This window comes from Neovison vison, chromosome 13, assembly GCF_020171115.1.
Source record: "Neovison vison isolate M4711 chromosome 13, ASM_NN_V1, whole genome shotgun sequence".
In the NCBI taxonomy this organism is placed as follows: domain Eukaryota; kingdom Metazoa; phylum Chordata; class Mammalia; order Carnivora; family Mustelidae; genus Neogale; species Neogale vison.
The window spans coordinates 30012661-30025389 of record NC_058103.1 but is presented as its reverse complement, the minus strand read 5'-3'; the positions used below and the strand labels follow the sequence as shown (position 1 = coordinate 30025389).

At 40.2% G+C, this 12729-nt stretch overlaps 1 protein-coding gene across 2 annotated transcripts in view; it reads left to right on the top strand.

The window, feature by feature from the left end:
* PPP4R3A (protein phosphatase 4 regulatory subunit 3A) overlaps nt 1-1040 on the top strand; it is a 36340-nt gene extending 35300 nt beyond the window's left edge. For both annotated transcript variants that reach the window (XM_044231178.1, XM_044231177.1), the window contains exon 15: nt 315-1040. In XM_044231178.1, coding sequence (XP_044087113.1) covers nt 315-425 — 111 coding nt within the window. In that variant the 3' untranslated portion in view covers nt 426-1040. The remainder of the gene's footprint in view (nt 1-314) is intronic.
* The last annotated feature ends 11689 nt before the right edge of the window (nt 1041-12729 follow it).

The window sequence follows — 12729 nt, the reverse complement described above, 5'->3', positions numbered from 1 at the left end:
AGCAGAATCGCCCGCCTGCCTAACTTCTGATAGTTGGTCTGCCCTCATTTCTAGTAGTCCGTTTATCTGTTGTAGTTTTCAGGATTTTGTAATGCACTGTTAAGTCTTAGAAACAGTAATTGTTAAATTGAGAAGGTTTTATCTCCTGGCCATTTGCTAAATTTATGTAGGAAAAATGTGACTTTCAGTTGCATGTAATCTCACTATCCAAAAGGAGCCACACTTCGTTTGTTGGGGGTAGGGGGGCTGAGCATCTGTATCCTTTATCTAGTGTGTTAAGATTTGTTTTTTAAAAGCTACATTTTTCTGAACAGGGAGGCCTTGTGGGTCTGGTAGATTATCCTGATGATGATGAAGATGACGACGAGGATGAAGACAAGGAAGACACGCTGCCATTGTCAAAGAAAGCAAAGTTTGAGTCCTAATAATGGCAACTGCCTCTGATCAGCACCTGTTGAGAAAACTGGTTCTCCACCCCTCCCCCGTACAAAATCCACGAAAAGCAGTGGTCTCTTGTGAATGACTGATACAGACCAGCCTCGCAAACTTGACTTCTGCTCATCAAGTGCCAATTCAATGGAGCAGGCGGAGGGGATAATACACATTTAGGGGAAAGACTTAAGCCTTTGAGCTCTCCAGCTTGGACCACACATTGCCCTTTTCTCAGGGAAGGAAATGGAAACAAAAAGCCAACAGGGCAGGGGTTTTGTAAGTGGAACTCTGGATTGACTGGTCAGTTGCTACAATCAGAACATGCTTTCTTGGACCCTGTTTGAGACTCAGAAGAACAGGCTTTTGTGCCATGATTCTTCACTAGTTAAGAATGCCAGCAGTTTCTTTGTATAAAGAGACCTGCCTTTAAAATCCTACATTCTGAACATTTTAGTCAAGCTACAACAGGTTTGGAAAACCTCTTTGGGGGAGGGGCGAATATAAAGTTTCCTCTTTTTTATCTGTTCCCTTTGCCCTTCAAACTGCAGATTTTTTTTTTTTAAAGTGGGGATTTGTCCCTACTTGATTAAAGATTGAGTGGAATTCTAGATGTGGTCATTTGTGTCATAATTTTTTTTGTTTCATTTTGGTTTTGATTTTTTTTTTCTCCCCTGAGTGTATGCTTAGTTGTTGAGTATATATATTTGGGACCATTAAAACTTTTTTTGATGTAATATAACCTAACGTTGTGCTGGTACCTGTTTTACCATGTGTAATTTTTGTTCACATCACAGTTCTTAATTTGTTTAGAGTTTTATGAAAGATGGTATAGTTTTTATTGACAAAAACAAAGTAATCTTACAACTATGTGCATACAAAAGCAATACTATTTTGTGACTAAATATTTTATATTAAAATTTACATCAGCAACTGTCTTGAGAATTCAGGGAAATAGAGTGGAATTTAAAATTTCAACAGTTTTGTTAAACCTAGAAACGTGAAATTAGTATTCCAAAGAGATTCTGAAATTTCATATCTTGGGAAAATGACGGTACATTAAATCAAAATCGAGGCTGGATGATTTAAAAATAACATTTGACTTTTGAATAATAAAAAGAAAAGTGAAGAGTAAGAGAAATTGTATTAGTTGTATGTTTTTTTCTTTTTCTTTTTCTTTTTTTTAACCACTCACTTTGGAATACCAGCTGCAGTTGTAAAAGTGGTGGTTCCTAAATAAATACTTGGCCAAAGGACCATCAGCTAGCTGTTCCCTCCTTACAACAGTATTTTTAAATAGGTTCTTCTTATTGTCTTAGGTGTGCTAAAATTCTTTCAAGGAAATGAAAACAAATACTTAAATGTCACATTCCCTTTTTTTAATAAGCTTTTAGAACTTACTGAAGAATGTGTTTGCAAATGTGAATAAAAATCCATACCCAGGAAGAGATACTATTTTAAGTATCCTCTACTTTAACTGAGTGTCTGACAAAGCACCGTGTGCTTCTGTCTTCTCTCTTTTGTTTAGTCCTCCATAAATTCTAACGTGTGGTACCAAAAACAAGGTTATATTGAATAGCTGGGTAGAAAACCAGAAAGTGACAACTCGCTACTACAGTCACGAAACGAGTTTTATCGTTGGCTACGTATTTTTTTAACATAAATTTTAGGTGCATAATTAATTATAAGAGTTTAAGTGTATTTCACTACAGTACAGACCTACTTGTGAGTCCCAAGTTGTGGGTATTAATAATTGAAGTTAATCAAGTTATCTTGAAAATAAAGAGAAGAAAGATCTGAAGTTCAATTATATTACGTCTTCCTTTGTGCCTTAACCCTACTGACGTTTTTGGCTAGGCTCCTGGAACACTTACTTGTCCTGGTATTCTGACGGTGCTTGAGAAGACAGGAGGAGCATCCCGTGCCTTCATAAATTATGATCCAGTATTTTAAAAAAATATTCACTATCGGCCCTCAACATGTTAAGTGATACCCCTTCACTGATGGACAGTTGCTTGTTCTTAGCCATTAGTGATTATTGTTACTGAAGCAGCAAATTGACACAAGTTGCTGTAACAGAAATTAGATTTAAAACAGCTTGTCATTTCATAGAGGAAGAATTTAGCAATAAATTGCTAGAAAGACAACAACACTGGATTGACAAGTCCACCTGACTCAAAAGTCTAGTGCTGGACAGATGCCTGTCTTGGTAACGGATGTAAATACCACGGCGTGAACGGTTAGTTAAAAACTGTTATTTTCCATTTTAATGATATGTATTGGTTCTTTTGCTCATTTTGCAATGTTGAAAATGAAAAAAAAAAAGATTGCGCTTCCCATGTGATTACCCAACAACTTCTGACAAAGACAGACTTAGAATTAACTACAGGAAACATCTTGATGTCCTGTCTTGTCCAGAAAAGCTACCCTGGCTTTTTTTTAAATAGAATTAAAGCCTGACTGTTTATTTCCCTGACTATACTCAAATCCTGTCTATAATTTTCTCTGGAAATCAGTTTTTGTGAATTTGGAAATGAAGAAGAGGCATGGAATGGGGGAACAGTCTTCCTGTTTTTGTTCTTAACTGATTTAAAGCAGTAGCCTTTGTAAAGTTTGCTAGATTAGAACAGCAAGCAGTTTAAATTGGAAGATATTTTTAAGTGGAAAACTTCAGTCAATAGAGTTCTAGTATTTACCGTAAGTAATTGCTTAAACGGGCACTGTCAAAATCACTTCTGGAGGAACATTCAAGTCCTTCAAAATTTTTAATATACAAGGTTATATTAACTTTTTCTGCCCTAACATCCATTTCAAGCAAAAGGATTATAAAAATGAGTTTTTAATGGAATGGATTATTGTCTGCCATTACACTGGGACTCAAAGTTAAGACAAGGAAGTGGGGCAGTAGTATACTGTGACACCCAATGGTAAACTAGTTTGATTTCTTTTTCTTTGGCTTTAATGCTTCATCTTGGCACTTGAGAATGGTAATTAAAAGGAAACTACGTGTAGGACTCCTCTCTTCAGATAGATGAATGCCTCTTGGAGTCAGATGTCTTGGTCTTAAAATAGCACTGGTTGGAGAGACCAATTTCCTTGACCTTTTCGCTGTCCTAGGTAAGTTCTTCTGTGGACTTGGAATACAGATTTCTCCCAACATGATGCTCAATGGGTTTTGGTTTAACTTCTAGTCCCACCATTTTAGAGAAATGTATCTGGTATATCACATTCTACCTACAAACTGAATGGACCATTTTCCAACCTTCCCTTTCTTGACACTTGGTAAGAAGTTCTAAAGGACCTGGTGTTACAGAGGCCAAGGTATGGGGAAGTCCATACTTCATACATACTTATACAAATACTGCCTTTCCATCCCCTGATAGCTTCCCTCTTCACCCCTTAAACGCTGGGATTCTTTACCTCCTCACCTTGGGTGCTCACCTTCCTAAGCTCCAGCCATGGCGCCTCATACTTGGATGTCCCTGACCCAGTCATGTGTGCCTTGCCCTGAAAAACAGCCTTAACCTGTCATGTGCTCCTGTGAATGCGCTTTCTCCTGTCTTGCCTGCTGATAAACGTCTATTCATCTTCCAGCATCTGGAAGTACGCCAACACTGTTCCTTCCTTGAGGAAGGGGTTTACATCCTTTTTAGCTTTGTTTCCATGGTATCCACTAGCATGATACCCAGCCCATAGATGGCCCTGCGAAATGTTTACTGGGTGCACGAAGAAAAGACGGAGTAATGCGCACATGAGAATATACTGACTGGGAAAGTCTTTTGGCTGATGTCCTCACAGAATCAAGAGTCTGACTCATTCTTCACCATAAGATTCCCTCTGTGGATATAAAGGGAGGGCTTGAGAACCTCTGTCCTGTCCTTTGTACCTTTGGGCCATAGGTTAGTAATACCAACAAGGGACAATTTTAAGTTCACAGAATTACCCTTTATCGAGTCTTTTCAGCAACTCCTAAAACTCTGTTTAAGATTGCCTGGTCTCTTCCCTGGCTTCAGTACCTTTAACTCATTAACTGTGTCTCTTACTGGGTTTTTAGGCCAATCCATAAGTTCAGACCCCTGCCTTTTATCACTGGACCTAGCCATGAGCTACAGTCCACAGAACACGCATCTCTTGGGATCGGACATTTAATAAATCTCATCCTCTTACTAAACTTTCACATCTCGGTATAATTCCTGGAATGTGAGATTCTAGAAGGCAGACCGCGCTGTATGCAGTTCTCTCCGTGCAGCTGTTAGTATAACAGAGGACAGGAGGATGCACAGATAGTAGATAGGCTGGGCAAAGTTCCTGCGTGGAATCAATGGATACTTGTCACAGGAATGGTAAAGAGCTTGGAAAATGTGGTCACTCAAAAATTACAGCACTTCATTTTAGCATTAAATATCTTTCTACAGGAATGTGTTTCTGTTGCCTTACAGAGAAAAGTGGAATAATCCTACTCGTAATGTTACTGTAATTTATAAGGAAATTGCTACTTCAGTTTTTCTCATCCTCAGTTGTAAGTTGATTGCAAGGAACAGAAGGCAGTAATAAGACCGCTCATTAACCAACCTCCACAATGGTTCTCTTGGGTCTGCGCTGTGAAGTGGGAGTCCCATCAAGACCAAGAGCCCAGAAAATTTTTGCTTTTAGGATTCCAGGATGGCTCTCAACAAGTTTAGACAGAGAATGTGAGCCTTGCTATTAGTGAAAATATTTCAGCCAAAGTCACCCTGCCCCCACTGAAGCCTTTGGAGAACCTATTCTGGAAGGGTAAGAGGGGTTGGGTGGGGTGGATGGAATAAACCAAAGAGGCTGAGGGAGTGCTTGGGAAATGTCACATCCATGCATGTTGACGGATCGGTGCGGTCTAGATTTCCTGGTAGAAATTGGTGAAAAGTTGAGAACACAGACCAAGTATTATAGACAACATAGAAAGATCTGGGTTTGAATTCTCACTCTGCTACTAAGACCTTAGGCAAGTTCCTTGAGCCTTGGTTTCCCCATCTCTAATGGAAGTAACATCACAAGTGTGAGGACCACAGAATAGATGTGTGTGTGTGTGTGTGTGTGTGTGTGTGTGCGCACACGTGTAGAGAGGGAGAGAGCGACAGCAACTCTTGCAATGGTAACTACTCGACGGATGGTAGCTAATGTGTTATATTAACACCGTCCACACCTGGAAGGACGTGGTTATGCTGTGAACCATTCACAACCTGAACCCGCCTGTTTTTAGACGTCACTCGCAGTCTGCGGCATGGGGCTCAGTATACAATGCACCGGCTAAGAGCGCACACCCAGAAATGGCACAGTAAGGAGCCTGGCAAACCGCCCTCAAAAAGCAATTTAAAAACTGGGTAAAACTGTCAGAATGAACTCTGTCACCCCTCCACCCTCAGATAAGTTAATCTTAGAAAAAATACCTAGTTAGAACAGTGAATAGTCTGTGGCATTTTGGTCTGGGGTTACTCACCTCCCCGCCCTCCCCCACTCGCTCAGCTCAACCTGCTACCCGTGCAGGTCGGCGTGAACACGCTTTCAGAACCGGAAGCGGCCACTCAGAAGGCAGAAAACACACACACACTTGGTTGTGCACAGAAACAGTAGCTTGACCAAGGGGGAAAAAGATGACTCAAATTGTTAAACTGAGAAGTGAAAGACATTTGGTTGGGGTCATTGTTACCAACTTTACAGAAATATAAAGGGTTTTTTAAATTTTTTTATTTTTATGTTAGAGAGTGGGTGTGGGCTCGCAAGCAGGGAGAAGCAGAAGGAGAAAGAATCTGAAGCAGGCTCTGCACTGAGTGGGAGCAGGGAGCCTGATGCAGGGCTTGATCCTGTGACCATGAGATCATGACCTGAGCCTCAACCAAGAGCTGGGACACTTAACCAAATGAGCCACCCAGGCACTCCAATTATAAAGGAACATTATGAGTAACTGTATACCAGTAAATTAAGTAACTTAGATAAGATGGACAGATTCCTGAAAGACACAAACTACTGAAGTTAACTCGAGAAGAAACAGGCAGAAATCGGAGCAGATCAGTAACCAAAAACTTCCCAACAAAAGTCCAGTACCAGATGGCCTCACCAGTGAATTCTACCAAATATTTAAAGAATAATTAATACCAATTATCAAGTTCTTCCACAGATCAGAAGAGGGAGGATCACTTCCCCCTTCATGTTACAAGATCAGCAGTGCCCAGATACCAAAGTCAGGCAAGGACACCACAAGAAAAGAAAATGACAAGCTAATATCCCTGATGGGCACAGACACAAAAATCATCAACAAAATACATTATCAAACCAAATTCAACAATAATCAGAAGGATCATACACCATGATCACTTGGGATTTATTCCAGATGTGTAGATATGTTTCAACATCCACAAATCAATCAATGTGATACATCAATTAAGCGAAAGACAAAAATCATGGGATCATCTCCATGGATGCAGAAACAGCACTTGACAAAATTCATCTAATGATGATTAAAACTCTCAGAAAAACAAGTATATACAGAGAGAAGACACCCCAACATAATAAACCCCCTGGGTAACAAGCCCTCAGGTAACATCGTGCTCAATGGTGAAAAGCTAAAAGGTTTTCCTCTAAGATCAGGGACAAGACAAGGATGCTCACTCTTGCCACTGATGTGGCGACTCCCAGTCGAGTGCTGGGAGTTCTGGCCGAAAACAGTAGGCACAAAGAAAAATAAAAGACATCCAGTTAGAAAGGAAGTAAAATTGTCAGTGTTTGCAGAGGACAGGACATTACAGAGAGGAAACTAAAGGCTCCACTGCAAGTTTTGTTAGAAGCCGTAAATAAATTCAGTAAAGATGCAGGATACAAAATCAACATATAAAATTCGGTTGCATTTCTACACACTAATGACAAACTCAGAGAAGTGAGGGCTCAGGACCAAGGTGTCTTTGGTCTCTCCCAAAGACACCGAACTCTACAGATCCAGACAGAGCCACCACCTCTGGGAGGACCTAAGACCAGCAGAACAGACCACACCCGACAAAAAAAAAAAAAAAAAAAAAGACAAGAAAAAGTCACCGACAGGATGGAGGGGTGGAGACGTGGTTTGGTCAGGACCCACAACCCTACAAAGATAGAGGTTCTTCCTGAAGAAGAGATCTGGGCTCCACAGCTTGGACACCTGTCCTGGGAAGATGAGCCCCCACAGCACCCGGCTTTGCAAATGTTGGCGGCTTCATGCCCGGGAAGAGCTGTGGGAAACCAAGGCTGGACCCCCACATCTCTCTCACTCTGAGCCCCAGCGCAGACACAGCAGTGTGGAAAGTGCCTGGGTTATGTGTGAAGGAAATCCACTCACTACCTTAGGGCATTGCTGGAGGGGCAGGGATTCACTGGAATGTTCCTTGGTAATGTAAGAACAGGTGGGCACCCTTTTGGGGGGGGGGGGCCGGGGGGCAGGACACTTACCTTCCTCCTGGAAGCCCAGTGCCAGCAGAAATGTCTGCAGTTACTCTGCTGACTCTGCTCGCCCCTCCCCGGGGTTCCCCTGAGAACGTGCTCTGCCGACCCTCCGGATAGGCCTGGAGCCCCTTGCAAGTGGCTCTCTGCCCCACCTCATGGGGTGGGTGGGCTCAGCCAGCACTGGAGCCCTCCAAAAGACCCCGAACCCACACAGCAACGTGCCTGCAACAGTGGTGGCCAGGCCACTCAGGCAGGCAAGCCAAAGCCAAGCTTGCACCTGGCACACCCAAGCAAGACGAGCTGCCGTGGGACCTCACAGGTAATCCCTCTGCAGGACAGCCCCACGCGCCAGCGAGCCTGCACCAACAGTGACCCAGCCGTGACAGCAGGGAGCTTGCAGCCCACACAGGGACACTCCGAGGGCACCTGGCTCAGGAGACCAGGGAGGTTGGTGCTCCTGGGCCCCAAAAGACACCTTCTGCATAAAGCCACTCCTTCAATACTGGGGGAAATAACTGACCGACGCCACAAATCATACTGAGAAGTGGGCAAAATGAGTGTAAGGAATATGTTCAAAATGAAAGAACAAGACAAAACCTCAGGAAAGGAAACAGATAAGCAATCAACATCATAAAGAGTTAAAACAGCCATAAGGATACTCAATAAACTTCAGGAAGAACACATGAACACAGTGAGAACTTCAACTAACAGAAAATATAAAAGGGAACCAACCAGAGCTGAAAAATATATTAACAAATAAAAAAAATACACCAGATAGGATCAACAGCAGAAAAGAGGATACAGAACAGATCAGTGATCTTGAAGACGGGGTAGGGAGAATCATCCCGGCTGAACAGTGAAAAGAACATTAAAAAAAGAGGATAGGTTAAGGAACCTCTAAGACAACATCAAGCATCCTAACAATCACATTATAGAGGTCCCAGAAAAAGAGGAGAGTAAGGGGCAAAAAACTTATTTGAAGAAATAATAACTGGGAACTTCCCTAAGCTGGGGATAAAAGAACATCAGACCCAGGAAACACAGACCCAAACAAGATAAGCCCAAAGAGGTCCACACCAAAACAGGTAATAATCAAAATGTCAAAAATTAAAGATAAAAGAATCTTAAAAACAGTAAGAGAAAAAGAAACTAGATATATACAAGGGAAACCATCCATAAAGCTATAAACTGATTTTTTTTTTCAGTAGAAACTTTGCAGAAGGGAGTGGTATGATATATTCAAAGAGGAAAAAAAAGGGGGGGGGAACCAATAGGCAAGCATCCTCTACCTGGCAAGGCTATCATTCAGAATCAAAGAAGAGGGGCATCTGGGTGGCTCACTGGGTTAAGCCTCTGCCTTTGGCTCAGGTCATGATCTCAGGGTCCTGAATTGAGCCCCACATTGGGCTCTCTGCAAAGCAGGGAGCCTGCTTCCCCCTCTTTCTGCTGCCTCTCTGCCTACTTGTGATCTCTGTCGAATAAATAAAGAAAAATCTTTAAAAAATAAAAAAAGAATTAAAGAATAAATAAGAGAAAAATTAAAGAAGTTCATCACTACTAAGTCACTACTAAGCCAACCTTATAAGTAATATTAAAGGGTCTTCTTTCAATGGAAAAGAAAAGGCCATAATAGAAGAAAATTATAAAAGGAAAAAAGATCTCACAAAGGCACACATGAAGGTAAGAGATCAATCACTTAGAAAGCTGGTATAAAGTTTAAGAAGACAAAAGTAATAAAAGCAATTACATCTACATAAATTAGGTAAGGATCCACGCAATAAAAATGGGCACTATGACATCACACACATAAAACACGGAGGGGAGAGGAAGACAAATGTAGTACTTCCAGAACGTGCTCAAACGTAAGTGACCATCAACTTAAAATAAATGGCTATATACGCAGGATGTTCTCTATGTACCTCATGGTAACCACAAACCAAAAAACTCAGATATACACAAAAAACAGATAAAGGAATCCAAGCTTAATGCTAAGGAAAGTCATTAAATCATAAATAAGCAAGAAAAGAAGGAACAGAGAAGCATGGGAAAAACAGCCTGGAAATAATAAAATGTCAACCCATAATATATACCTATTAATAATTACTTTAAAGGTGACCGAATGGATAAAACACAAAAATCAGGACCCATCTACTTACTGCCTACAAGAGATTCCCTTCAGACGTAAAGACAAATACCGATTGAAAGCAAAGGGATGGAGAAAGATATTCTGCACAAATGGAAATGGCGGGGGGGGGGCAGGGAAGAAAGCCAGGTTAGCAATACTTAAATCAGAAAAAAAAGACTTTAAAATAAAGACCACACCAAGAGACAATAAGGTCATTCTGTAATGATAAAGGGATCTATCCAACAATAACATAGTAATTATAAAAATGTCTGCACCCAACATAGGAGCAAACCTGAATATATATATACCCAAGTATATAAATGTATATACATAAATATATAAAGCAAACATTCATACAAACATAATAAGGGAAACTGACAATAACGCAGTAATAGTAGGCGACTATCCATTTGTATCAATGGATAAAACATCCAACAGAAAAATCAATAAGGAAACAGTGGCTTTGAATGACACCTTAGACTAAATAGACTTAACAGGTATTTACAGAACATCCCATCCAAAAAACAGCAGAATATATATTTATTCAAGCGCACATGGAAAATTCTTCAGGATAGATCATATGGCAGGCCATGTAACAAGTCTCAATAAATGTAAGAAGACTGAAATTATATCAAGCATCATTTCTGACCATGACAGTATGAAATCAGAAACCAGTTCAAGGAAAAAACTGGGAAAGCACAAACTTGTGAGGCTAAACAACATGCTATTAAACAACCCATGGGTCAATGAAGAAAACAAAGATGAAATAAAACAATACCTTCACACAAATGAAAATGGAAACACAGTTGTCCAAAATCTATGAGGTGCAGCAAAAACACCTTAGAAGGAAGGTTACAGTGATACAGACCCACCTTAAGGAGAAAGAAAAGTCTCAAACAATCTAACCTTATACTTAAGAACTCCAAAAAGAAGAATAAACAAAGTCCTGGGGCTCAGTCAGGCATCTGCCTGCCTTCAGCTCAGTCCATGATCCCAGGGGGTCCTGGGATCTGGCGTGTTCAGTTTCCTGCTCAGTGGGGAGTCTGCTTTTTTCCTCTCCCTCTGCCCTCCATTCCCTGGCCTATGCCCCCCCCTCTCAAATGAATAAAATCTTTAAAAAAAAAAATAAGCAAGGTCCAAACTTAATAGAAGGAAGGAAATAATACAGAGCAGAGTGAAAATAAAAGAAATAAAGACTAAGAAAAAATAGAAATTATCAGTGAAACTAAGAGCTAGTTCTTTGAAAATAAAAGCAGTTAGGCAAAGTCATCAAGAAAAATAAGGACTCAAAATCAGAAATTAAACAGAAGTTACAACTAATACCCCAGAAACAAGGGACAAGAGACCACTAGAAACTATTATATGCCAAAAAATGGGATTACCTTTAAGAAATGGATAAATTCATAGAAACATACAAACTTCCAGGACTGAAATGAGAAGAAATGAGCTGGGATGCCTCAATGGCTCAGTTAAACAACTGCTTTCAGCTCAGGTCATGATCCCAGGATCCTGGGATTGACTCCCATATCAGGCTCCTTGCTCAACAGGGAGCCTGCTTCTCCCTCTGCCTGCCATTTCCTCTGCTTGTGCAATCTCTGTCTCTCTGACAAATAAATAAAAAACCCCAAAATAATGAAAAATTAATATGCAGAAATCTGTTTCATTTCTACACACTAATAAACTACCCAAAAGAGAAATTAAGAGAATACCATTCACAACTGCATCAAAACAAAAAACAAATCAAACAAATCTAGGAATAAATTTAGTGAAGGTGAAAGACCTGTAGTCTGAAAACTATAAGGTATTAATGAAAGAAACTGATGAGAACACAAATTAATGGAAGACATACCATGCTCATGGATTGGGACAATTAATATTGTTAAAATGTCTACACTACTCAAAGCAATCTAAAGATTCAATGTAATCTCCATCAAGTAATCATTGCAGAAACGCAAACTGAAACCTCAATGAGATACCAACTCACACCTGTCAGAATGGCCAGTATCAAAAAAGACAAATAACAAGGGTTGGAAAAGATAGGGATAAAAGAGAACCCATATTGTTGGTGGGAATGCAAAATGGCACCTTCATGATGAAAAATAGTATGGAGGTTCCTTAAAACATTAAATCCAGAACTAGCATATGAACTAACAGTTCCACTACTGAGTATTACCCAAAAAAGACAACAGCACTAATTAAAAAAGATGCATGCACCCCTATGCTTATAGCAGCATTATTTACAATAGCCAAAATATGAAAGCAACTTAAGGGTACTTTCATCAATAGATGAATAAAAGAGATAGGGTACAGTGTGTGTGTGTGTGTGTACACACACAGAGACACATATTTACAAACACACAATGATATACTGTAATGGTAATATACCTAGCCTTAAAAAGAATGAAATCTCCCATTTGCAGTAACATGGATTGACCCAGAGGGTATTATGCTAAGTGAAATAAGTCTGAGGAATACAAATTACGCAAAAAAGTATGATTTTATATATATGTGGAACAAAATAGCTAACACCACACTCAATCTAAGATCAGGAACAAGAAAAAGATGCCAACTTTTTTTTTTTTTAAGATTTTATTTATTTACTTTTATTTGAGAAAAAGAAAGCAAGTGAGTGCAGGGGGAGGAGCAGAGAGAGAGAGAGGGACAAGAAGACTGCACCGAGTGTTCAATCTCAGGACCCTGAGATCATGACCTGAGCTGAAATCAAGGGT